Source organism: Cervus canadensis, chromosome 28, assembly GCF_019320065.1.
Source record: "Cervus canadensis isolate Bull #8, Minnesota chromosome 28, ASM1932006v1, whole genome shotgun sequence".
NCBI classification, from domain to species: Eukaryota; Metazoa; Chordata; class Mammalia; order Artiodactyla; family Cervidae; genus Cervus; species Cervus canadensis.
This window is the reverse complement of record NC_057413.1, coordinates 30,889,417-30,916,822: the sequence shown is the minus strand read 5'-3', so window position 1 is coordinate 30,916,822 and position 27,406 is coordinate 30,889,417. Positions and strand designations below refer to the sequence as shown.

The 27,406-nt window shown below is 41.4% G+C and overlaps 1 protein-coding gene across 1 annotated transcript in view; it reads right to left on the bottom strand.

Annotated features, from left to right (window-relative positions):
* The window catches only part of TNFRSF21 (TNF receptor superfamily member 21), a 69,807-nt gene that overhangs the window by 24,773 nt on the left and 17,628 nt on the right, over window positions 1-27,406 (bottom strand). Inside the window, exons 3-4 of the mRNA XM_043449892.1 lie at window positions 25,678-26,172; window positions 9,994-10,259 (exon numbers count right to left, since the gene is read on the bottom strand). Coding sequence (XP_043305827.1) covers window positions 9,994-10,259; window positions 25,678-26,172 — 761 coding nt within the window. The remainder of the gene's footprint in view (window positions 1-9,993; window positions 10,260-25,677; window positions 26,173-27,406) is intronic.

Sequence of the window (27,406 nt, the reverse complement as noted above, 5' to 3'; positions counted from 1 at the left end):
CCTCCCACTCCCCATCTTTATCATCCACTGATAGACTCAGCCTTTTCTGAATGTAGAGACACCATCCCAAGAAAAAAAGAAAAGCCCATTTCAAGTCCTCTGTATGGCCATTTCACAGAGGATGTTCCAACATCTGGCTCACACATGCATCCCTCCTGTAAAATGCCGGCATCGTGAGCGATGATTCTGTTTCTGTGTGTTTTGGTGTGTGTGTGTGTTTTCTTTGTTTTTCTATATAATTTTGAAAGGTCACTTTTCATTCACAGTTATTACAAAATATTGGCTATATTCAGTTATTACAAAATATTGGCTATATTCCCCATGTTGTACAATATATCCTTTTAGCCTACCTTACACCCAATAGTTTTACCTCCCTCTCCCCATCTCTATTTTGCTCCTCACTGCTTCCCTCCCAAACCGCTAGTTTGTTCTCTATTATCTGTGAGTCTGATTCCTTTTTGTTGTATTCACTTGTTTGGTATATTTTTTAGATTCCACATATAGGTGATTTATATAGTGTTTGTCCTTCTCTGTCTGACTTATTTCACTAAGCGTAACACCCTCCAAGTCCATCCACATTGCTGCAAATGGCAAAATTTCATTCTTTTTTTTAATGGCTGAGTGGTATTCCATTGTATATGATGTGTGTTTTCATTTAGTATCTCCAGTGCCCAGTACAGACATTGAAACAAAATGGGTGTTCCTTTAATGTTTGCTAAATAAATTGCTTGTGTCAAACCATCCCATCTTTAAAGGCTACTAAAGGGACTTCCCTGGCAGTCCAGTGGATAGGACTCTGCGCTTCTACTGCAGGGAACACAGGTTCAATCCCTGGTTGGGGAACTAAGATCTTGCATGCCACGTGGTGCAACCAAACAAAAAAAGTCATTAATAAAAAGGTAAAGGCTACTAAAAAATATATAAATAAACCATGTGTAAGTATGTGTGTGTTAGGGAGGGCGGGTATACCCAGTCCCAAGATCCCAACAATCTGTTTCCCAGACTTTTCTCTCTATCACCTGTACTCTTCAAACGCTTTAACATGTCTGAAATTGGGCTGTATCTAACAGCTATAATTCACGATGTTTTCATTGCTTTCTTAATGGTAACTATAATAATGGTACATACACAGCTGACACAGTTTTCAACAAAACACAGAAATATATGTTAATTCTAATACCTGTTTCTCATAGGGCCATGAGGCTTGCTAGATAAAAGCAGATGCAAAGCACCTAGACAGTGTTTGGGACACAGCAGATATGCGGCAAACACTGGTTCTCTTTCTCCATAACATGCATTTATAGAAAGTAGAGTGCTATTGCTTGAGTCAAAAAAGGAGTGTATGGAATTCAAATTCCAACACATACAACAGTAGCTAAGACCTACTGAGCCTCACTAGTAGATGTCAAGGACTGGGCATGTACAAACATCTCTACTATTTACATGCTATTTCACCAGATGTTTGTAAGAAAAGCTCTAATTGTTGGTTATGTCAGCTCCTTTTACTAGTTCTTGGAGATTCAAAGTTCCAACTCCTGCACTTGATGTGAAGTGAGACATTGAAGCCTCATTCTCGTACCTTTCCTATAACAGAACAATGAATGTTCTGATAAGCTTGCTACTGAACCAAATGAAAAAAGATTCTAAGTAAAATACATGTTCTTCGTAGAGTCAAAAGTTTGAGAAGACCTTAGTGTAAAAAAACAGATGGGGCTCCCTGGGCAGAAACCTCATGAGAAAGTCTTGGACAAGAAGACCAAAATATAATCTTGAAAGAAATTAGAGTCTGTCTTAAAAAAAAACAAAAACAAACTTTCAAATAGAAATATATACATCTATTCTTATTTTCTAGGTATATTGTGGTGGGTTGAGTACCTGTATCTTCTGATGCTATAATTCCTCATGCACACTTCTATTATAACATTTGCCTATCCCACTAAATTGTCATTATTTGCACACGTGTCTCCATCTCGGTGAGTGAGCTGTTGAAAGGAACACACCTTTCTTCTTCACATAGTACAAGGCACACAGCTGCTGCTCAACAAAAGATTGTTGACTAACTGAATGAAACCATGGAGTATGACAATAAGTAGAATGGCCTGAAATGTCATCAAATGTCTAAAGGCTTCTTCATAGGCCTGGCTCCTTTGTACACAACCACCACCTTAAACACGACCATCGCTCAAAGCATCTGGCCTACTGTGTGTCAGCAATGCCTTTAGTGTCCCCTTCTCACCACACTGCAAGTTCCCCAGAACCCACAGTCACACTCTGCAAATTAAGTAACTTGACCTGAAATGACCCTCCACGCAGTGGCCACCTAGCAGAAGTCAGGGGCTCGATGCACGCCAGTTTAGCTAACATCTCAAGGCCTTAGGACAGTAATCCCTGTTTTCTAAGAGACGGTCAACTGGCGAGTTAAGGACAAATCTGAAAAGACAAAAAGTCAACAGTTAAAAGGTACAGCTGGTATATGCCTCCATTTGCCCTCACTATATTAAATTTCTGAAAAGAGCTGCTCTGAGACAACGTAGATCAAGACAGCTGCATCATGTAGCTGATAAAAAAAAAAAAATCAGTAACTACAGTTCCCTTTTCAGCAGAAGCAGTGGTACTGTCCTCACAGACAGAATGCCAGTGCTCATCATCTCACGGTGAAGATTCTCCCAGTGGATTATACAGAGCAAAACCACTCAGTCTCCAACACAGAGTCCACTATGGCTGAGAGAGAGAGAACTCTGTCCCTGGGACCGAGGTCACCAGTGTGGTTTCTGGGAAGAATTAATCCGAAAGGATTAAGAATTTCTAACAAAGAATCATTCTACTATGTAGACATTAACCACAACAATACTGGCTTCAGATTCACCAATTGGTACATTACAGTATGGTTTTAATCTAGCTAATCTCATGAAAGGAGGGAGAGAGGGCTGAGACACCCCAAACCCTCTGCCTGATCAACACCAACTCCTTATATTTGTGAATCTCTGGTCGAAGCAGGCAGCTAAAGTAATCCTTTATACTACTTTAAATGATTGTGGTTGTTTTTAATATGATCATCCCTTTTTATTGAAATGCAGTTGATTTACAACGTTGGTTTGGTTTCCAATGTACAGCAAAGTGATTCAGTTACACAGATACATCCTTTCTCATATTCTTTTCCATTATGGTTTATTACAAGATATTGAATATATTAATAGTTCCCTGTGCTACGTGATAGGACCTTGTTTACCAGTTTTAAATGTACATAAAATGCCTTTTTCCTCCCTTTCTCAAAATGAAACTCTAAAGGAAGACTGGCAAATTCAAATTACCACGACTTCTGAACCTAGCTGGTAAGCATCACTTTCACACCCTACTTTTTTACATCCCATAGTTTAACAAGCCATTATCTGATTTAATGCTATAAAAAAAAAAAAACCACCATTTGAATTCCCATTTTAAATAGAAAAATAGGAGTCAGAGAAATCATTTGCCTAAGGTTTCCTACAGAGAAAGAAGCAAGTCCAAGATGAGAGGGGAAAGAAAGGAAAACAAGTACACTGGGTAAGCCTATTTGAATATAAAAAGACCCGGGCGGGGTGGCCGGGCGGTGAGGCCGAGTGGTGAGAAACACCAGCAACAACAAAAAAGGAAACCTAGAAATCCAGTTGCTCAATTTTGTATCCTTTTTCTGACAGCCCTTGAAAGAGCAGGCTTGTCTACATACACCATCCCCTTTGTTTCTTCACTAGAGAAAACATTCCTGCCAGCCTAGGAACACTCACTCAGGCAGTTAAAGAATAAATATTTACAACTAGCTGGAATTTCCAGTTCTTGGGTACTGAACGCAGATGGCAACCCTCATGCTCAACCGTCTACCCATCAAGCAGTCTTGAACTTGGCCGTCTCTCCCTATCCGACACGGAGTAACCCTTGGTGTCCAGGATTTAAAGAATCTATTGATATGTAAGTTGGAGCTAGTCAAGAACATTCTTCCATCTCTCTTGCCTCTAGAGCCTGGGAATAATTGCAGTGATTCACGGTAACATTCACCAAGGGCTTTCTCTGGGTCACACTCACCTAATTTCACAACAGCTCAGAGGACAGGCATTAAGGGTTTCCCATTTTATTATGAAAAAACCAAGTCAGTGATGCCAAGTATTTGACCAGTGATACATTGCCGGGACAGGAATTTAACCCGGTACACTCTTCACACTGACATCCTGACTTGGCGTCTTTATGTTGATAAACTGCACACTCACAGATTCCCTCCCTCCTCCCTTGGATAAAAGATGTTCACCTTTCTTCCCTTCAACAGTAGGTTTTTCTGACAGCAATGACTCTGTCTTCCCTGTCTTTGCATTGCCCAAAGTGCCTGGCATAACAGTGCCCATGCAATTTGTTATGTAATACAGATTTAAAAATAAAATTGCATCCTCTCCCTTGCTATTTAGCAGGGGAAACTTAAACTCGGGCTAGAAAGTACTGAAGGAAAAAGAACTGTCAAGCTTAAGTTCCATTTTCCAGCTCGCCTTCAAAAACAAAGCCCAAATAATGCAATTTATTTTCATCAGTGGGCATTTTCCTGATGAAGACAGACAGAATTTATTGCTGGAAACCAACACTAAGTATTCTTTGGGCCAAAGAAAAAGGATCTCAGGCAGACATGGGGAATGAGCATCAGAAAAAAATCAATAAGCAGGTAAATCTACACGAAGTGTGACCGTGTAAAATTATAATAATTATGCCTTTGGTAGGCTAAGAAATGTGTAGTGTTAAAATGTATGACAGTAAGTCAGAAAGAGAAAAACAAATATATAATATCACTTATCTATGATACCCTGAAAAATAATACAGATGAACATATTTGCAAAGCAGAAATAGAGACACAGGCATAGAGAACAGACATATGGATACCATGGGGACAGACTGGGAGACTGGGACTGAAATATATACACTACTGATGTTGTTTAGTTGCTTGAGTTGTGTCTGATTCTTCGTGACCCCCTAGCCTGTGGCTCACCAGGCTCCTCTGTCCATGAGATTTCCCAGGCAAGAATACTGGAGTAAGGTTGCCATTTCCTTCTCCAGAGGATCCTTCTGACCCAAAGACCAATGAGTCTGTATTTCTTGCATTGGCAGATGGATTCTTTACCACTGAACCACCAGGGAAGCCCATACACTATCGATACTACGTATTAAAATAGATAACTAATCCGAAACTACTGTATAGCATAGGGAACTCTACTCAGGGATCTGTGTGACTTAAATGGGGAAGAAATCCAAAAAAGAGGGGATAAATACATACGTATAGCTGATTCATTTTGCTGCGTAGCAGAAACAAACCAACACTGAAAAACAACTATACTCCAATAAAAATTATTACTAACTTAAAAAAATAAAATGTATGACAACAAAAACACAATACAAGAGAAGGATAGATATGTTTAAAGTCATTCAAGGCTGTTGTGTTGTCTGGAAAATAATAAAAAGTACACATTTATAAAATAGTTCATAATTTAACTGTGTGTTGTAATTTCTGGGGTATCCATGAAAAGTAAAGCAAAAAAAAAATGTGTACCTAAGAAGTTAATGAGAGGAAAAGTAGAATAATAAAAACACCTTATTAACCAGGAAGGGGGGAAGAGAACAGATAAGACAAATATAAAAAATAATAAGATGGTACATTTATACCCAAATATATGAGTAAAGAAAGCATTTTTAAATTACATTAAAAAATGTTACCACACTGAAATTTTCTAAACAACAAAACTGTTAGAATAGATTTTTTAAAATCTTCAATATGTTTACTTACAAAAGGCTTTCTTTATAAGCCAGGGGGAAAAGAAAAAGTAAAAGGATGGAAAAAGACAACATACAATTTGGAAAGTTGTATTAGGCTTTTTGTTTTGTTTTATAAGGAGTTCAGTAACTTCCAACTACTGTCCTTTGCTGCTTCTCTCAAAGTTCACACCTGGGAAGGAAAGAATAGAGATGATTCTGGAAGGCTGGGGTCCATTTTGATATTGAACTTGAAGGAAGAGCGTACTGAGAAACTCAGGCCACATTTCAGAGAAGGAAAGAGTCAGGCAGGTGAATGAATAAATAAACTGTGATACATCCAGACAATGAAACAGCACTAAAAACAAATCCGCCATCAAGTCATAAACAGACATGGAGGAAGCTTAAATGCAGATGACGGAGTGAAAGAAGTCAATCTGAAAAGACAAAACACTCCATGATTCCAACTACACGACATTCTGAAAAAGGCGAAACTGTAAGAGACAATGAAAAAGGTTAGTGGTTGATGGGGGGGAGGTGTGGGTAATGGGGAAGAAAGAAATGGGTAAACCACAGAGAATTTTTTGGCCAGTGAAACTATTCTGTATTTAATGGACATGCATCATTTACACAAACCCACAGGACACAAACAGCACCAAGAGTGAACTCTAAGGTAAACTATGGACTTTGGGTGATTATGATATGTCATTATAGGTTCCCTCTTGGTAAAAACTCTTTTGACTGATACCCCTGATACCTCTCTTTTGACTGATACCGATGATGGTGAATGAGGGGGAGGCGGTGCATGTAACTTCCCTCTCAATTTTGTTTTAAACCTAAAACTGCTCTAAAGAATGGTCTTTAAAAAGATTCAAAGAACAGTACACCATCAAGTAAATTGTACTTATAATTTGTTAATGCATAATTTTGTTTTAAAGTCAGACTCTGGTTGTGTTTAATACAAAAATGGCTAATAGGCCACCAAGGTTAATAATGGACCAGCTGCTCCTGACAGAGGTAACCAAAAGGAACACCAGGGCCAATCCTCTGAGTGGAACATAACACAGGTGTTCTCAGGCTCATAAACAGGGAAAAAAACATTAACCATTTTAAACACGACACACAGAGTCATTTTTACACATTAAGAGCCCATTAACTCCTGGGGCAAAATCTCAAATCGCCAGCAGCACCACCATACACACAGAATACAAATCCACCAGAAAATGGAAAAACTAAGTCTCAATTAGGCCCCCTGTGTTCTCTGATTCTCTTGTTTGACTCCACAAATCTCAGAGATAAACTAGGAACAAGCTGCACCATTAATAAGAGCTGGCAACCAGAAATCCATGCTCACTGGCTATTAAAATTAGAATCAGAGCTGGGCCCACAACACTGCCAGACAATGATGGACATAATGAAAACATGGGACAAGAAGCTTCGGCCTTCTCAGCCTCCATCCTAAAATGCAGGCCACACTAGAACCAAGGAGAAAGCTACAGAATGCTTCGGTGCTACTGTCTCTTAAAAAATAAACAATAAAAATAAATAAATAAATAAACAATAAAAAATAGATACTAGAATATTTTTTATATATGGAGGAGATATGAACAAGGAAAAAACTACTCGCCCTGACATGCAGTCTCCTCCATGGAGTCTGCATCTTTGGGCCCACCTTTCCCAGGACCTAAGACATAGCCTGGAACAAAGCAAGTGCTCTATTGATGGAACTCAATGGAACCATCAAAGAAACATACCAAGGTCACTTGCCAAGGTCACTCGCTGTAGACGATACTCCACTACCATCATTACCACCCCCAAAAAGAAAGTACCTTAAATACTAGGAACAAAGTCTAAATGATTGCTGAGTGTACACAGAGAAAGAGGAGACAGATATGCAGAAACCAAAAATGAAGTAAGTTTTAGGCAAATCTGACCCAACATTGCAAACCTCAGCCAGTCCTCCCAAGAAAGAATGGATTGGCACATAAACCACTGTCGAGCGGCTCTTCCTCAATTAAAACAAGGATACTTCCCTTTTTTCAAGTTAGCACAGTAAAACAAAGCCCTACCTATCTTTCTTGTGGGTCCTTTCAGCTGTCATTTTAAAAAATGTTTTAAATCACAAAATAATACTTTCATTATAAAAAATAATTTTAAAAATCAATTCTAATTCTACCTCCTAAATTTAATAGCATAATATTAGCATCTATGCTTTTTTATTTTCCTATGTTTATATTTGTTTTTCCTAATGAGAAACCTTCTTTTGAACCCTTAACAATACCTCATGATCATCCTTCCACATTATTAAATATTCCATTTAACCAAATCCTATCACTGCATCAATTATATTTTCTCTTTTTTGGAGGCAATATCAAGGTGATCCAGTGACTTATTCCCAAGTATCTAAATCCTTCTTCAATCTGCTGCCTGCCCTAACAGTTCTTTCCTTAAAGCTGACACTCCAAGGAAGCACAATGTTTTGCCTCCTGAGTCCCTGTGTTTGAACTGCAGTTATTTTATTTAATTGGAGGTCAAGCATCTCCCTTTTCTTTCCCAAAATCCAGCTACTCAAAGCCTTGTTTTAATTGTGAACCATATTTAATTGAGATGGTTTTTCAGAAAGTCACAAGACACCGTGTGTGCCTTTGAACGTTTACTCCTGCCTCTATTAGTAAATCTTTTTTTCTGAACTTCCACATTTCAAAGAAGTTAAAAATACACCAAGATTGTAAAGCAATCATCCTTCAATTAAAAATAAATTTAAAAAAATATACTAGGAGCTTTAAAGACTACCTTCAGAGTCAATTAGCACCAATGAACTTTTATCCAGTCACTTAGATAAAAGATTCACCTGATGAATGTTTATTTCAATAATGAAGAAACACTACACTGCTAGTATAGAAAGATGAAGGCATTTGGATGTCTTAAATATATAAAATTGAGTCCCTTGATATGCAAATGTGGTGCAGAATGATAGCAGATTAGAGTGGACCAGAGAAAAAACTCTCTCCCTCGCTCTTTTAGGTAATAAGTTTGGACCAATGGAAAAGTACACAGGCAGAATGGTCTCTTTTAAATTTTAAGTGGGTTTTATCAAGTCTCAGCGGCAGTGTTTTTCTTTGAGAATACACTGCAAAATGTCAATCAAAATCTGAGAACTATGATTCAATAGCCAAATCTGTAGTTAATTCACAGCCTTTTGGAGAAGTACCTTATGATTATGGAAGGGCTAAGTAAATACATCATGACTGTAACTGTGCTATGCAGAACACCTTCAGTAGGTCAGGCATTTTATATACTTTATTCCTAGTCTTAATGAACTTGGGAGACAAGTGAGAAAACAGAGACAGACAAAATTGAAGTGAAACACCCTTGGTCACTCAGCTAGTGTCAGAGCCAGGCTTCCTATCCAGTGCCTTCTGATGCCAAAACCCAGGCTCATGGACCAATGACTATAAATAAACCACCCTCCCGGTCCCCTCAGTTTCATCTGAGACACTGATTGGACAAGCCCAGGGAGAAATATCAATCTTGTTACTAAACACTGCCAGCCCCACCTGCATCCTCAGGGTTACCTGGGGGTAAGGCAGAGTCTTCTTAAACCACATCACAGAAAACATCCGCTGGAAGTGGAAGGGAATAGAAAAAAGTCTTTCTTCTTGCTTTTGTTCAAAGTGTGTTATGCAAAATGAAACCGTAAATGGGGAAACAAGGAATAGATCTAGATGTACAGTCTGATGCCAGAATCTATCCCAAAGGCAAAGATTCTCGGTTTTGTACATTAGAAACACTTAACAGAGCTTTTAAATATACTGATTCCTAAAAGTACTCATTCTGAGTCCTGTTCTCAGAAATTCTAATTTGGTCTACAGTGAGGTCCAAGTACCAGAATTTTTTAAAAGTTCTCTAGATGATTAATGGAAAACCACTTAGAAGCACTGCCCCAGAAGAGATGTGCCCGAGAACACAATGACACCCCACTCCAGTACTCTTGCCTGGAAAATCCCAGGGACAGGGGAGCCTGGTGGGCTACCGTCTATGCGGTCGTACAGAGTCGGACACGACTGAAGCGACTTAGCAGCAGCAGAAGAGATGTGCATGTGTTTCAGTGTGCGTGTGTGTGAAGCTAAATAGCAACAAGCAGTTCTTGTCTCTTCTGACATATACCTGGTAAAATCTGGAGCTGAGGGACCTAAAGGTTAGTGGGAAGGACAGACAGCTGGGCTGCGTTACCTGGGCCGTATCCTCCATGAGGCCCCGGATCTTCTCCACCACATCGTTGCGCCGGTGCTGGCGCAGGGCGCTAATTAACTGGGCCAGGCTGGCCTCGGGGCCCCGGATGGTCCAGTGCTGCAGCGCTGCGTAGGCGCGCTCGTGGTCCGCCGTGTACCCGTTGGAGAAAGCGGCCACCTCCCTCTCGCTGGCATTGCACAGAAACTGATAGATATCCTTCCACTGGCTTCCCACTTGGGCTGCTACCAGCTTCAGGATGTCAATACCTATACCAGACACAAAACAAAATAAAAAACAAATACAGAAAGGTGAGGTCTTTATAGAAGGCCGTTCTAACAAACTTAAAAAAGCATGCTTTCCCATGCTCTAGTCAAGGGAATGCAGTGTCTTCTAGAAGCACTTGGCATATGCCGCCCATCCTTGGGATGAGTTAGCCCCACTCCTGCAAACGTCACCTGGGGAAAGTGGAACCGAAAGAAGGAGCAACCTGGAAGAATAATAAATCGCCCCTTAAAGATGTTTTGAAAGCCAAACTCAAGGTACTCAAGGTGATTCCTTTATTTGCTGCTAAAAACTGGAACCAAATAAACTAGAGGCTCCCAGATTAAAAAAAAAAAAAAAGATGACTTCATGAAATCTAAAAAAAGGTAAGCCACAGGTTCAAACTGCAGTGGAGTTAATCCAGCACTGTCTGGGTAAAGGGTGTTCAGAGTCGAGGCTATGGTGTCCAATACAAAAACTGACAAACACCTATCTGATCCAGTCCAATTCCTTCTCATGCTTTAAAATACTATACTCAAAAGGCAACTTTCTCATCTATTAATATTCAGTCTCCTAAGTTGACTTGCACAGTTATAATGAAGACAACAGCAAAATGACAGTATAATAACAATAGCTATCATCTTCCAGATATTATGTGAAGGCATTAGCTCCTGGAACATTTTTATAAAGTATTAACATTTCAATTGTCTGGGTTTAAAAAAAAAAACAAAAAAACAGAAAAGTAAGATAATTTGCCCAATATCACAAAGATAAGCAGGTTGGATTTTGAACCCAACTCACAGGATACTGAGTCATTCTAGCTCATTGGTTACTTGTAAATCCGTCAGTGTGGGTCTGTAGTTCCCAGACCTGATGATCAGAGTATGAAATGCCAAAATCAAATCCTGAGGTCTGATAACTAGGATAAGCACCTGGCATCCACCCGCTGTGAAGTAGGGGCTTCCCTGCATGGCAAAATTTGGTGTCCTCCTCTATAAGGTACATCTCTCTGCAATTATGCATTGGCTTTGCCCACATTTATCCAATATAACCCCGCAATAAGGACTCTGGTAGTTACTACCATAGGTGAATGAGTCCTCGGAGTCAACACCATATCATTCAATAGCCATACTCACATGCCCAGGTATCAGAGTTATTATAGCTAACAATGTCTTGGCTAACTGTAGCTAGCAAAGATGATGTGGTGTATGTATATACAGGGGAATACTACTCAGCCATAAAAAATGAAATAGTGCCATTTGAGCAACATAGATGGACCTCAAGATTATCATACTAAGTAAGTCAGAAACAGACAAATAACATATGGTACCATATATGCTATCTAAAATATGACACAAACGAACGTAGTTACAAAACAAACAGATTCACAGACGTAGAAACAAACTTGTGGTTTCCAAAGGGGCAAGGGAGCGAGGGAGGAATTAATTAGGAGTTTGGGATTAGCAGATACAAACTATGATATAAAACATAGATAAGCAACAGGGTCCTACTGTATAGCATAGGGAACTATATTCAATACCTTGTAATAAACCGCAATGGAAAAGAATCTGAAAAAGAATATATATGTGCAAAACTGAATCACTTCAGCGTACTCCAGAAACTACCACAACATTGTAAATCAACTATACTTCAATTTTTAAAGTAAAAACCTTGAAAAAAAAAAAAAGTCTTGAAAACATTTACGACTCAAAAAAATAAATAAATAAATAAATAAATAAATGGAGTCAAGTTCCCAAGTGAAGCTTGAAGAAGAAAGCAAAGGAAAAAGTGAAATTTTCAATTAACTAGAGGTTAGTCAGGAGGGAAAAAAAAGAAAAAAAAAAAAACACGTTTTTTGCTCCAATCAGTTGTTGAAGAAAATATTTATAAAATAAACTATCCTTTTTTGCCTAAGAAGAGAGCACTAAGAATTCCAGAAGTGTCCTTGTAAATCAAAGACTCTGTGGTTTGCATATCCGTGGAAACCCTTCCTCAATCACACCATGCCACTGAGGAAGATGATTTGGAAGACTGTGGGAATATCCTGCACCAATCCCCTGAAAACGGTTTCGGAAAGTAAGTGCCTGGTAGCAGGCTGCTTTCTTGAAAACTGTAAAAGTGGGATACCACACTTTGAGAAATGACTGTGCTTCTCACACTATTTTCCCTGGCAGTGTGAAATACACTTGAACTCATTGCTTTTTAGTTTTCATAGCAATATTTAGCCAGATACATAGCTTTTGATTTCAAGTAAACAGACTCCTCAAAAAAAAAAAAAAATCCTATTTAAAACCCCACAGGTAACTTTCAGAAGCAACCAGTTCTTTGTGGTTGATGTAGTCGAATCTTCCAGACACCAAAAGGCATCTTCGTCCCTGAATCTTAATGTAGGTCAATTTGAGGAAGGCCCACAGTGTCTTGCATGGAAACATGACTATGTTTTCTTGTACGTGGGACCTTTGCTTAAATCTTCATGATGCCAGTGACAGTGTGGCTTTGGGCAAACCACTAACTGTCATGTTCATTTCCTCATTTGTACAGTGGAGATACTCAGGACAGTCCCTGGGGATGAGCTGATTAACATTTTCTATAGAGTCGATTTATTTTTGGAAGTACCCCATCATTATAAATGCTCCATACACTGGGCACTACAACTAAAGACAAAATGCATTTCTGATGCAAACATGCAGGCTTTATGGAGTAATTACAGAGTTTAAAAGGCTTACGCTTAACAATAGCTCCTTCTTCCAAAAGCCAGCATTTATACTTTTTTTTCAGCCACAAAAATTACAAAAAAAAAAAAAGAAAACATGAAGAATGGGTGCAATGAGATTTTCCTTCAACTAAGATTGACTGGAAGCTAAATTTAAGGACCATGAATCAGGTTTCACCTTATTCTTCTACTATGTAAACATGGGAGTCAACTCATGTGAACCAGCCTGGCCCCTCCCACTGTAGAGCGGATACAGACAAGATGGCGGAGGCAACCACTGGCTCTGGAGACCCCAGCCTCTCAGCCCAGCACAGGATCGCAGACCCACCACAGGAGAAGACCAGTCTGAACTAGCCCAGGACTCTAGGTGCACCTTGCCCCCAGTCCCACCATCGCCACCAAAGAGAAAAGAAAAACCTGCAGCGTATTTCACAAGTACTCACTGGGCACTCACTGTTCACTGTGTTTGCTGAACTGAAAGCCCTTGTGAGATTTTAAGACGAAGAGTTTAGCACCAAGAAAATGAAGTCAAGCCGATAGAGCACAGAATTTGATGGGATCTTAAAGTGTTCTTTGTTTAGAAAAAAAAGTTTCAGGCAAAATCAATAATACAAGTATAAGAAAAGCAGTAGAATGATTAACTGAGATCACTGTCTCTGAGGAGAGGGGACTTCAAAGGTATTCACAAGGTTCAACTTCCAAAGCTGCTTGGTGGGAGAACAGGTCTTTGTATTTTATTACTGTATTTGATATTTATTTTTATTTTGCTACTCCTTTTAAAGCTATATATGTTATATATATATATAAAACACTTCTACAGACACGCATTCATATATAACTCATATATGCACATACTATTATGTGGAATATATAAATTTTCTTTAAGTGTTTAATTTTATTGGTGAGGAATCTCATGGAGTAAGATTAGTGACGTGACCAAGTTCAAGGCTGCCTAGCTAGTTAGTGGCACCTCTGCTGCGGATCATATGGAATGTGGTGTCATAGAGGAACATTATTATTCGCTTGAATTCTGCTCCTAGGGCACAGTCCACATATGAATGCACTCAGGGTTGGCCATGACGTGTGTACTTCTTCCTGGCCTGTTATTACTGACCAAGCAGATGCTGGGAAAGTTTTTCTCTGAGGATACCAACTGTACTTCTTTAAACTATGGTCCCTTAAAAAAAAAAAAAAAAAAGGAAGTTTCAGCAATCTTTTTCTGTACAGGGCAAGAGTAAATACTGAGAACTATACAGTCTCTGGTGCAGGTTCTCAATTCTGTTGTTAGGTGACAGCAGCCGTAAGCAACACAAATGAGCCCATGTGCTGTAGTTCTGCCACCTCTGAGATGGTAGCAGTTTAAACTGCTTAAACCAGGATGTACGGAATGAAAACAGTGAAGAGACGAATGTGTTTAGCATAAGCTTTTTGCTGGTACTACATTCTCATCATTTAAAAGATTGAAGTATCAAATGGCAAAAAGACTGAGAAAGCACTGTGTTAAAAGAAATACACACACAAAAATGAAAGTTCCTACCCCAGTGATTAACATCACTGTGAAATGCTAGTGAAACTGAGACCAAGTCTCTGCTTGGCAGGGTGCCCTGGTCATCTGTCCATCAGAGTTCTGAGAATTTTCACTGAAGACAGTTACTATGTGTTGAATTCATCTTAACTTGTTTAGCCGAACTTCTTTTTCCTTAGGTTGAAAAGCAATACAATTGTCAGCCCATGAAAGTCCTGATTGATGGGCAATGAGGTTAACTTCGTTTTTCTTGTGTTTCCAGGTCCTGGAGCTCTGGGGAACCGTAGAAGTTTCTAAAGAAGTCACTGAAGGAGTCAAGTCCTATAAACCAGGGGCTGTACTAGCCAGAGGCTGCATCTGAGAAGGTGGTCCTGGCTCAAGGGAAACAGCTTGTGACTTTTAAGGTGCAAGTAGCAGCAAGATCACAAACTTGCTAATCCCAAGATATGGTTTCAAACTCTGTAACTTGTTAGTTGTGTGACTTTGGGGCAAATGACTTCTAAGATTTCAGTGTCCTCATCAGTAAAATGAAATACCACTTCTGATCTCATAGGCCGGGTAAGGAGATGGATGGGGTCAAGTGTTAAAACCAAAAAGCACCCTGGTTCTCCTTCCTCTGTCTCTTCCACTTCTGGACCAGAGTCACTGGAGCAACGAATCTGGAAGGTGGGAGGAGTTCTACAAAGACAGAGGCTGTTAGCACCAGGATCACAGTCACTGAACGATGAAGCCAGGCTCCAGCATCCCAGCCTCCTGGGTTTCTTGAAATCTCTCTAGTATGTGTCCAAAGGGGCATCATTGCACAAGACAATAGCCACCCGCAGAAAGGGATGGGTGAAAGGTCAAGCCGCCTCCCCTACCACGTGCAGGGCATCAAGACAGCACTCAGGGGCTCCCTCTTCTGAGTGAGCAGACTGCCCAGCTCCACCCTGAGGGAGCTCAAGAAAAAGTCATGAGGTTATCATGAAAGACACAGTATTTTCCCAAACATCATAAAACCCTGAGTTAGATATAATCTGGATGACAACCTTCACTGGAGGCTCATTTCTTTTAAAGCTCCATGTCAATGCCAGTATGCAAAAAAGGGTTCGTCTGCTTTTAATAACAACCCGGACTGACTTTTATAAGAGAAAGTATTAAAGCTCCTTCCTTTTGGAGATAAACATCTGAAATGAGTGCCATCATTAAGAAGCTACAGTAAAGCCTTCCCTGGAAGACACGAAAAATGGTGATGACAGAGCTGGAGGAAAGAGAGGTTGTGTGGATCCCACGATACAGCCCCCTGAATTTCATGCCATACAACCATGAGGTGCAGGAATGAGTACATCAAAGGGATGAATGTGTTTAGTATAAGCTTTTTGCTGGTACTACATTCTCATCATTTAAAAAGATTTCCACTGCATCTCCCATCCTTGTGAAATATATAGCAGTTCACATTATCCTTCTAAAAAAGAAGTGGAGGAAGAGGAGGGACAAATGATGAAAAAAACTCTCATGGAGGCAATTAGTATACAAACTCTTCCTGGGATAGATGACTCCACACTTATCCCTGTGCTGGTTTCTACACACACACACACACACACACACACACACACACGCTGTGGAAAACAGGACACATGAGCTACTTCACCTCTACCCTCAGCCTGACTCCTCACCCCAAACATGCTCTTCATCAACACATGCTGTAATCTCAGGTTTGCCAACAGCAGACACAGGGCAAAGAGGGACACAACACATAAAATGTTTGTATAGAGCAATGTAGGTCAAGTTCAGAAATCTGAATAAAAGCCTGGCTTTAGCATTCCATGATGCCCTGTACAATGATCATGTTCTCAGAGATGCCTTTTCTGGACATCTTTTGCCTGAGCCCCGTGCCTGCTCTCACCAGCATGATCCCCACCAACTCCCAGAACCTAGCAATAATAAAAAGTACAATGAGTATCTCTGAATGAATGAATGAATGGGAGCCATTTTGTCATCCCATCCCTCTTCCCTAAACTGCTCACCCCCACCATTTATCATCCCCTTAGTCTGTAACTTAAACCCCTGAGAAGGTGAGGGACCAAAGTCTATCACATCCTTGCTGTGTGGTCCAGCCAGATTGACAATCTTTATCATGACCAGAAGTTAGGCCAACATATGGCTATCAGTGAGGGAAACCCAGGCTTCCTGGCACAGGAAACCAGCTGTTGTACAAGAACCTCTCCCTCTGCCAGGGGTTCATGGAGGGTGGTCCACTGTTTGCACATCAGAGCCCAGAGCTCATGAGGCAAAGAGGTCCCACCAGGGTGAAAACCTCCTCCAGAGATAAGCTATCCAAGCCACAGTCTGTCTGGCCTGATAATACAGTAAATGCTCCTAAAAGCAGACACCCCACACATGAATGTGTTTTGCAGTAACCAGCATGTCATAGGATGGTTAGAACATGCTTTATCGGGACTTCCCTGGCAATCCAGTGGTTAAGATTGCACTTCCACTGCAGGGGGCACAGGTTCGATCTCTAGTGGAGGAGCTAAGATCCTGCATGGTCAAAAAAAATAAAAACACGCTGTATTTACAGTGATCACTCCCAAAAGCATCACACAGAAAACTGCATCATCCACGCTAGGAACTTGGTTTGCCCCAAGTTAAAAATATTCCTTCCCTGTGGAGGTAAAAAGCTGGGGGAACTGTTTTGATTTCATTTGAAACCCTAAAGTGGTTTCCAAGGCAGAATTCTATCTTGTTGAAGGTTCAATGGGCAATCGTTACAAGCTCAGATGAATCTAGGGAGCCACTAAAAACCACCGTGCAAAGGTCTCGCGGTTAATGGAGGAACTGTTTACCAAGGGCAAACTCTGTCAAGACAGTAGATGCTTTTCCAGATGGAAGATATCAATTTCACTGATGCTGTGAGGACAACTAATAATCTTTTCTTTCATTTCTCAGAGGAACACACACACAAAAAAAACACAAAGCCAAAAATGCCCTCTTCCTTCATCCTAGCCTGTATCTGAAGATGCTGATTTATTCATTCAACAAAAATGCATTGAGCCCTTACTGAGCATCAGACACAATTCTGATGGCACTGGGCAGTGGCAATGAATGAAACAACACAAAATCCTTCCCTGAAGAAGCCTACATTCAGTTGGGGGGTGTGGGAAGTAATTAAATATTCCATGTGTTGGACAGCCAGGAGAGCTAGGGAGGAAGAGAGCGGAGGGAAGGTGATGGAGCAGGCTGGGCTGCAATTTTAGATACGGGCCTGCTCCCCGGTGTCTCAGAGAAGGGTCCACTGAGCTAATCAAGCCCTAGAGGTGAGGGAGCGAGCCCTGTGGAGGGAACACCAGATGCGAAGGGAGGAAGGGTGTTGATACGTACAATGAAGGGCAGGAAGGCCGGTGTGGCTGGAGCAAGTGAGCCATGGGGAACATGGTGGGCATTGGAGGCTGGAGATGACTGGCTGGGAGGGAAGCACAGATCACACTGGGCCTCCGGGCTGCTGCTGTGCATGCAATGGAAAGTCACTGGGGTCTTTGACTTTTCATTGACATGGATGACACTATCTGACTTCCATCGAACAGGATCACTCTGGCCACTGTGTCAAGAATAAACTAAAAGGGCCACAGGCAAAAGCGGAGCAACCAGTTAATGTCAAGGCAATGATTCAAGAGAGAGGTGACAGTGGCTTGGGCCAGGGTGGTGGTTGTGAAAAGGAGGGAAATGGTTGGCTTCTGCATCTCTTCTGAAGACAGAGCAGGTGGGATTGGCTAACAGATCAAATATGGGGTGAGAAAGAAGGAAAGGAGTCAGGCATGCGTGCGTACTCAGTTGTGTCCAACTCTTTGCAGCCCCATGGATGCAGCCCACCAGGCTTTTCTGTCCTTGGAATTCTCCAGGCAAGAATACTGGAGTGGGTTGCCATTTCCTACTCCAGGGGATCTTCCCAACCCAGGGATGACTTTAAGGTTCTGCTCTAATCAGGGGGAAGACTGGAGGCGCCATCGTCTGCATTGGGTAACTGATGTGGACTGGATGGTTCAGGATTCAGATTGTCACATCTGAAGTGGGAGGTGCCTATTGGACATCTGGGTCCGTCAGGCAGGTGGGAGGAATTCTGTCTGAGTTCAGGTGCAGGATCCAGGCTGGGAAGATGCACTTGGAAATGAGCAGCGAATAAATGGTATGTAAAGCCATGGGTCACCCAGGGATGGAGTCTGCTCTCCATTATTCAGAGGTGGGGTCCAAGAGGAGGACCTAGCCAAGGAGTTGAAGAAGAAACAGCCAGAGTGGTGGGAGGAGACCCAAAGGAAGAAAGAAAGGAACCCAGGGAGCCAATAGGCCACAGAGGAAAACTCAGAACTGAACAATGCAGTTCAAATCATGCTGTCACACTTCATGGAAAAGAGGCAAGATTGGGGCTAAAACATTGCCACCATATTTTAGACATTCTAAGATATCTGAAAGCACTCTTTAAAAATTGAAGTACAGCTGATTTATAATGTTTCAGGTATACAGCAAAGTGATCCAGATATATAGACAGGCAGACAGATAGATAGGTACTCCTTTTCAGATTCTTTTCCGGCATAGGCTATTACAAGATATTGAATATAGTTCCTTGCGCTATGTGGTAGGACCTTGTCGTTTATCTATTTTATATATAGTGAAACTGTAAGTCACTCAGTCGTGTCCGACTCTTTGCGACTCAATGGCCTCTATAGTCCGTGGAATTCTCCAGGACAGAAAACTGGAGTGGGTAGCCTTTCCCTTCTGCAGGGGATCTTCCCAACTCAGGGATCAAACCCAGGTCACTCACACTGCAGGTGAATTCTTTCCCAGCTGAGGCACAGGGGAAGCCCTATATATAGTAGTGTGTATCTGTTAATCCCAAGCTCCTAATTTAGCCCTCACCCATCCCTTCTGCCTTTGGTAACCACACATTTGTTCTCCATATTGTGAGTCTGTTTCATAAATAAGTTCATTTGTATCATTTTTTTAGATTCCACATATAAGTGCTATGTTTTTAATCAATGCCTTTCCATAGCTCAGTTGCAGTGTGTGTGTGTGTGTTTGTGTGTGTGTGTGTTTTCTTACTGGAGTATAAAACAACAGTGCATCCCACAATCAGTGGCATCTTTAATTTGACAAAATATAGTAAGAATTTTTTTTTAATTTATAAACTTGAACCCACCTACTTTTTACAACTTGACATATTAGCAACCCAACACATCAAATTCTGTACACACATTGCAAGGGTAACAACTAATTACTCGTGAAGAACGATCAACAGAATTCTAGCAACTCTTCCTCCTCTGCAAAATCTGCTTACATAAACCTGACCAGGTTGATTCAAGGACACTCACTGGTAAGGGACTTTTTTCCCCTGCTTGTATTTTAGCCCTATGTGGTGAAAATGCTGATGTGTTTTTCCAGTATCCCAAAGAGTTTAAATTCAAAAACTGTTAGTTAGATAAATGAGAGACTAAAATATACATCGAAAATAAATATGCTCAGTAGCTCAGTCGTGTCTGACTCTTTGGAACCCCAGGGACTGTAGCTAGCCAGGCTCCTCTGTCCATGGGATTTTCCCAGCGAGAGTAACAGGAGTGGGTTGCCGTTTCCTCCTCCATAAAACATAAATACCTGTCCTCTAAAGCCTAGAGGAAGAAGTCACCATAGGGTGGGCCTGGGGAGGACAGCAGCCTTCCAAGGGCAAAGGCCACACCTCCCTCCTCTCTGCACGAGGTAATGCTTTTGAAGTTGTCGCGGTAAGAGGCTTTTCTCCTGCAACGGCTGTGTGTGCTTTATAATTCTCAAACAGCCTAGAATCCACCAAAAGGTGCCGTCTGCTGGAAATAGCATTACTGGAAGCAGAGGTGGCAAAGACAGAGGGTGGGGTGTGGGGGACTGAAAGCAGCCCGCCTGTTCCTGCCTGTTCCCTGTGAGATGACTGCAGCCCTAAGGACAAGCAAGGACCGGGCAGCCTTGTCAATGGAAGAATCTGCTCCCTTCAGCCCGGCTCCCCGGTGTTTACACTTCAAGTCTGTTTCCCATAGGAAATTTGGCCTGACAGACAAGATGACTGTCTGGAATCTGGAGTCCAGGAGGCTTCTGGCAAAGGAAGGAGGGTTTCTTGGTTGCAGCTGCTGCTGCTGCCATCCAGGGCTGAGAAAAATCACGACCAAGTTCAACAGATGTGAGTTCCTATGAGCACAACTCCGTCACCTCGGACTTCTATGAAACAGGTTTTCTGTTTTCCAAATGGCCCTCAGAGCCTGCAGCCATTGGGTAGCTGGCTTGAGAATGCTTCCATTGCAAGCAATCCAAGGAAAAGGGAAAAGGAGGTAATCGGAGTGGCTTCTGTGGAGGCAAACTCATTACTGATGACAATTTTATAGTTGTTTTATTTCAGAACAAGTTGGGTTTTGCTAAAGGAAGTAAATTTTTCTTGATTGGGCATGGTAAAAAAAAAAAAAAAGTCAACCACAGAAACCTAGAAATTTCTAACACTGGAAAAATTAAAATCCAGATTTTTCATCAATCCAGACTCTGAGAAGCAGAGAGCGGTGTCCAGAGTCAGATAGGTGGCTGAGTTTAAAACCTGGCACTACTTCTTTATAGCTGTGTGACCTTGGGCAAGTAACTCTGCACCTTGGTTTTCCCACCTGTAAAATGGCCATGGTAGTAGCTCACCTCATAGGGTTAAGAAAATTAAACTTATAAAAATGTTTAGAACAGGATATGGCCTTCAGTAAGGATGATAGCCCACCAGACTCCTCTGTCCATGGGATTTCCCGGGCAAGAATACTGGAGTGGTTGCCATTTCTTTCTCCAGGGCATCTTCCCGACCCAGGGATCTAACCAGAGTCTCTTGCATCTCCAGCATTTGACAGGCAGATGCTTTACTGACTGAGCCACCAGGGAAGCCCAAGGATGGTACCAGTCTTTGTTAAAGGAAAGTAGACAATAAAAACTTAATGGTGGCAGAAACCTTTCTTATAAGGTTAGAAAACTATATTAGAAAGTCACAGTTTATTTGGGTGATTTGCACCCCCAAATCACCTCAAGATCTTGCCTGTGTGGGTAGCAAATACCCCGTAGTCTCACTTCAGAGAAACATGTAAAGTGGAAAAGCACTTATTATTGAATTCCTAATGCACTTCATTTGTTCTTCATTTCTGAACATTGCTTATGGTGGTTTTAATAATTCAGATGAAATGTTGTGTCATTCCTGAAATCTGATTGAAGAGTATATTAATGTTGTCCAGATACATCCAGGGCACAGCTTCCAGTTACTCAGCATCTGTCCCCAACCAACCTCTGCAACTTCGGGGAAATATTTATGACAAAACACCATCACAATTCCATTCCTACAATGTGATTGTTTCTTACTACTTCCCCTGGAAAGAGGATGACGCCTGCAGAGTTGTGAAACCGGGAAATGGTCTTCCTTCATAAGCCCAACAAAGACCAATTTGATCCAGAGTTGGACGCCTGGTCTGGGAGATCTCACATGCCACAGGGGAACTAGGCCCTCTCTTACTGTTTCCCCTAGAAAGAGGATGACGCCTGCAGAGTTGTGAAACGGGGAAATGGTCTTCCTTCATAATCCCAGCAAAGACCAATTCGATCCCGAGTTGGACGCCTGGTCTGGGAAGGTCTCACATGCCACAGGGGAACTACGCCCTCCTCCACAGCTACCGAGCCTGTGCTCAAGAGTCTGAGAGCCGCAACTCCTGAGGCCCGAGTGCCATGGAGCCTGTGCTGCTCAGCAAGAGAAGCCACTGCAACAAGAAGCCTGTGCATCACAGCTAGAGTACCCCTGCTCGCCCCAACTAGAGAAAGCCCTCGCACAGAAACGAAGGAAGATCCTGCACAAACAAAATTAAATAAATGAATAAAAATTTGAACAAAGACCAATTCTCCCACACTGTCCCAAGCCCAAAGGAGTACAGTGCCAACTGGCCAAACAGAAAATTGCCATGACTTTAGAAGTGAAAGAAACATATAAAACTCACAAAATGCCACAGCATTCTCAGTCTCCCTTCCTCCTGGCCACATAAAACCTCATCTTGAGTTTCCAGTGCTAGGATTCCATGAAAGTAGGGTAGTTTTGTGGAATTCAACTTTAAAACCACAAATCCATAAAGGGTGAGAGGAACCCCCCAAAAAAGAGGCTCTTGTTGATGAGAAAGGTGGGAACCACTAGCCTGGCTTCAGAGTGCTGGGGTCTACAGGGCATTCAGGAACCCGGCACCACCTGCTTAAGGTGAGCAAGGGTAAGTGAGGTCTTACATGACCTCTTATACAGAACACCCAGGACTAGGTGATTTTATCCTCACCCTTATCCTTCTGAACAATTCAGTGTGAAATGGATAAGGACCAGAAAATGATCTTACTATGCAGGATTATCTGCTGCCCAGAACTCACTGCAATCAGATCAACAAGGCATTGTTTCCAGAGGCCTCTCTGAGCACCTGGAATGGTTTTTCTGAAACAGAACCTCTCTTTGTTATGGGATTTTACCTGAGTGTACCTTTGAGGACAGCAATTTGGAAAGAAGAGATCTTCCTTTAAAAAAAAAAAAAAAAAATCTTAAATATAAACCTCCCAGGGCAAAATCCCGGGGAAAAAGGTTAAACTGCTGAAAGAGATAATAACATCTGAATGAGATGACTGTGATTTAGCTGGAAAAGCAGATTGCTGAAGCTCTGCTTCCTCAGAAGGTAGGGTCAGGTATTGTTTGATTTGGCACTTCCATTCTTTCTACAAAATAGGATTGTTTCAAGGACACAGACATAGTAGTTTACAGGGTTACAGTGGTCATAAAAACGCCTAAGATCATTGTATTAAATTGCTTTGTGTTGCTGGACTAGATTTACTTCTATAATTTCCTGTATTCTCAAGAACTCTGAAAACTACACCGCAAGAGACTTTCAGAAATACAGCTGTCCATAATCTATCCATAAACACAGCTACTGAAAGAATGGAATCGCTCTTTAATTGAACAGGATGGGTACGTTGTTTTCTGCTAACTATATATATTAGAACAAAGGTTCTGCCTGGCCGCTTAAAGGACAATTTAATGAAATATCAGATCTTAGGCAAGATCCAATATCACAGGAAAAAGTATACTGTCTATCACGGGCCTTTTACTGGGTCAGTTGACAACTGGGGAATATGCATGGTAAATTAAAATATTGTATCCATGTTAAACTTATTGAAGTTGAAAACTGTGCTATTCTTTAAGAATATATCCTTATTGTTAGGAAATAAATACTAAAGTATCTGCCATAAATGGTCATGAAATGGTTCAGAAAAACTATTTTATGTCTAGTCCTCCAGGCTTCTCTGTCCATAGAGTTCTCCAGGCAAGACCCTTCTCCAGGGGATCTTCCCGACCCAGGGATTGAACCCAGGTCTCCCACATTGCAGGCAGATTCTTTACCATCTGAGCCATCAGGGAAATTACCTATATATTATATATTATGTTTCATGACATTTTATACATAACTAAACTACCTGGCACATTTTATAATATAAAACATATATATTTTTATAGAAAAAGAGCAAGCAATAATGCAGAAGGGCAAAATGTTAGCAATAGGTCAACTGAGGACACGAATATAGATATTCTTTGTACTGATTTTGCAATTTTTTCGTGTTTTTGCAATTATATCCATATAAAAATAATTTTTTTTAAAAAAGGGAGAATTGGAGTCTTCCTTCTTCAGCTGCCAGCAAAAGGCTGTTTCATTCAAGTCTGTGCAGGCTCACCCCAAGTAGGAAGTTCACCCCATTCTTTCACTTGGTTTGACATTCACACAAATTAGCAAAGGGAAATAAAATGAGTTGTTTTCTTAAACCTCCTCCATATTTCTGATTATAAGTGTAGCATGGGCTTATTAGAGAAAATTTAGGTAAAAAACAAAACTAATAAGGGAAAAATCCACATAAACACCACCAAACTGAAAGAAACTTCATTGTCACTTTGGCATATTTCCTTTCTGAATTTATTCCCAAGTTTTAAGATAGCTAAGATTATATTATATAAAGTGTGTAGTATGGTGGCTTTTTCTATTCTTTAATCTAGTATAAATGTTTTCCCATGTCATGGGTAAAAAAAAAATAAAAACTTCATAATCCTCAACCTCAACGTAACATTCATAGTCATAATATGGATATGCCACAATTTACTTAGTCATTTCCCTAAAACCAACCCTTTGATTACTTTTGGTTTTTATTTATTATACATGATGTTGAATTAAAAGTTCAAGATCCTTGGGCTTAAATTTTTTTGTTTTAGTATTTCTGGTTTGTATCTTTATGATAAATTCACAGAAATAGAAGTGCTGGGCCAAAGAGTATAAGCAATTTTAAGACTCAATATAAAAGGTCAAACCGCTTTACAGGAAGTTAAGCTTTACACTTTTATCTTTAAGGAGAAAGGTCCTGAATGGGATTGTCAAAACGTGGGCTGAGATCTTATTTAATATTAAAGAAATGGAAGTTTTACTGCCACAGTCTGAAAACTGCAGTCTTCAGATCACACTTAGCTACTGGGACAAGTTTCACAAGCTACGTTTTGCCCTCCAAAGAGAAAAAACTGAAATATTCCAGCCCACACTCATACATACTGTAAAAGATAGGGTAAAAGATATGGGGCCAGCCTCAGGTGATCAAGATATACTAAGCTTGGGTGGCTAAAACCCAAAAAACCTTCCTATCTTCCCGACAGAAATGAGATCTTAAAAAAAATAAGGGGGGGAAAAATACATGTGGGTAAAGTGATAGGAACCTAAAGGCAAGGTTCAAATTCGAAAAAGCGCCCTTCAGACAAGTTGCCTTTTTCCTCCATTTTCTCAGCAGGCTCATCAGGAGATACAGATTCAGTCCCACCTTCGCTGAAACAAAGTCTGCCTCCCCTGGGTCAAAGCAGCCAAACCTCTCTGAACTTGATCCCCTCACCTGTTAAACAACAAGGTCGAACAAAAACCCTGAAGGTCACTTTCGCGTCTCATTTGGAAATACTGTCCTTTAAATGCCCAGGGGAACCAGGATAGATGAGCCATTCTCTCCGAACATTACGACATCGCATGCTAACCACCTGATTTCTCCTATCACAACCAGATCAAACAGCACTTGGTATCAAAAGAGATTCCCGAAACTGTGGAATCTCTTTTCGGAACTAGTTTGGCAGGCTCACCGTGGCCATTGCAGTAGTAGATCCACTTCTCCCGGTTCTGGGTGGGGGCCATGGATTTCTTGAGCCCCGCCTTTTCCACAATAGCACTGGGATCCTGCCGGGGCCCCTTCTTGAGCGTCCTCGAGCTTTTCCGGATGCTGCACACCACTATCACCACCAGCACCAGCAGCAGGAAAAGCACAATCATCCACGGAAGGTGCTCGTTGATGTCGAAATGCTTGTGTGGGTTCTGCCTGGGGTGGCCCCTCTTGAGGCCTTTGATGGGAGTGCTTGACTTCTCACCCCCAGTGGCCTCCATGGACGGCAGCAGCTTCAGGATGTGTCTGTGGTGGGGGCCTTGCTGGTGGTTCACTACCTGAACGCTGGGGAGGGTCTTGTTCATGCCCTCCTCCCCGCTCGCTGAGCTTGTGTTTTCAGGGACTGTCCCTTCCTGGATGCCACTTGGCACCTTTGGTCTAACAGAGGCAGAAGAGTTGGATTCTGTTGAGTTGATGCCTAGAAAAAAAAGAGTAAGGAGGGGGGAAGAGCTTTTCTATATGTGGGGTATCTACACATTCCCTCCTCTTCCTAGTCATCTCCAAACCAGGTCAGATAATCCAAGAAGAGATGACCTATGGAGCTTTAGAATAAATGATATTGTACATTTTCACAAAGACCTTGACAATGCCTTTACGTGAGAGGTTAAAACTCAGCTTAACAGATAAACTCACTTTCTCCTGCCAACAGCAAGGGAATCCTCAGGGACCAAGCGCCTGAGCTTCACAGAAGCGTCTCCTGTGCTGCACCTACTATGTCAACTCTTAATTGTTTTGATTATTAGAAAACTACTTCCAACTGAATGCCGCTGTCTTTTAATTTCTTTATTCTTCCTCTCCCACCAACTGGCTATTTCATGATGCCATGGTAAAACGGAAAACATGACTAAGATAAAGGAAAGAGTTCAAATGCCAATCTAAGTTGGACCAGAGAAAGGTTTGGTGGGATACTCGGTGAACAAAATAAAGCAGGACTTCCTTAGAATGTGCTAGTAATAGAGAAGCAAGATTTGGGCAGGCAGCTTAGTGGACTGCTTTCAAAGAAGATTCCACAAGCAATTTTCCATTAAGGAGTGAAAGCTAGGGATTTCAAGTCCCGAGAGACAGGACCTGACCCCTGAGGAAACCTGGAGAGATCACAGGAGCTCTCTGAGGAGGCTGCTTCATTTCCAGCAGCGGTTGTGAGAAGGCCTTCCTTATGGGGTCTCATCAGAAGGTCAAATAATAACCACACGGGAGGAGCTCGCTGGACAGCTTTCGGCCATCATCTCATGAAAATTAAACTCAATCATAAGGAATTTGAAAATAAAAGCTAAATGTTATTCTTGCCTGAGATTCAAAATGAATTCTGAGGAAAACTGGGATATACTTGATGAAGGACATAAAGTCCTTTGGGAAAAAAAGAAAACTCTTTTCCAGATGTGAATGCTAGTTACCTTAACGTGACACAAATGTGCTTGTTCCCTGACACTCCTACCTGACCTTCCTTTTCTCGGACTCCCTCGGATCCAACATTCATTTTTCCCTTCCAGATGTCGTGGTATTTTTCTCCCCTTCTCCTTCTGACCTTCAGTCTGTGGCTCCCCAGGACTGACTGGGTGTTAGAAAACCTTCAATCCGAAGGGACCTTAAAACAGCCAAATCACTCATTTATGGTGTCATATGATTGACAAGTTTGTGACCTGGGCCTGCAG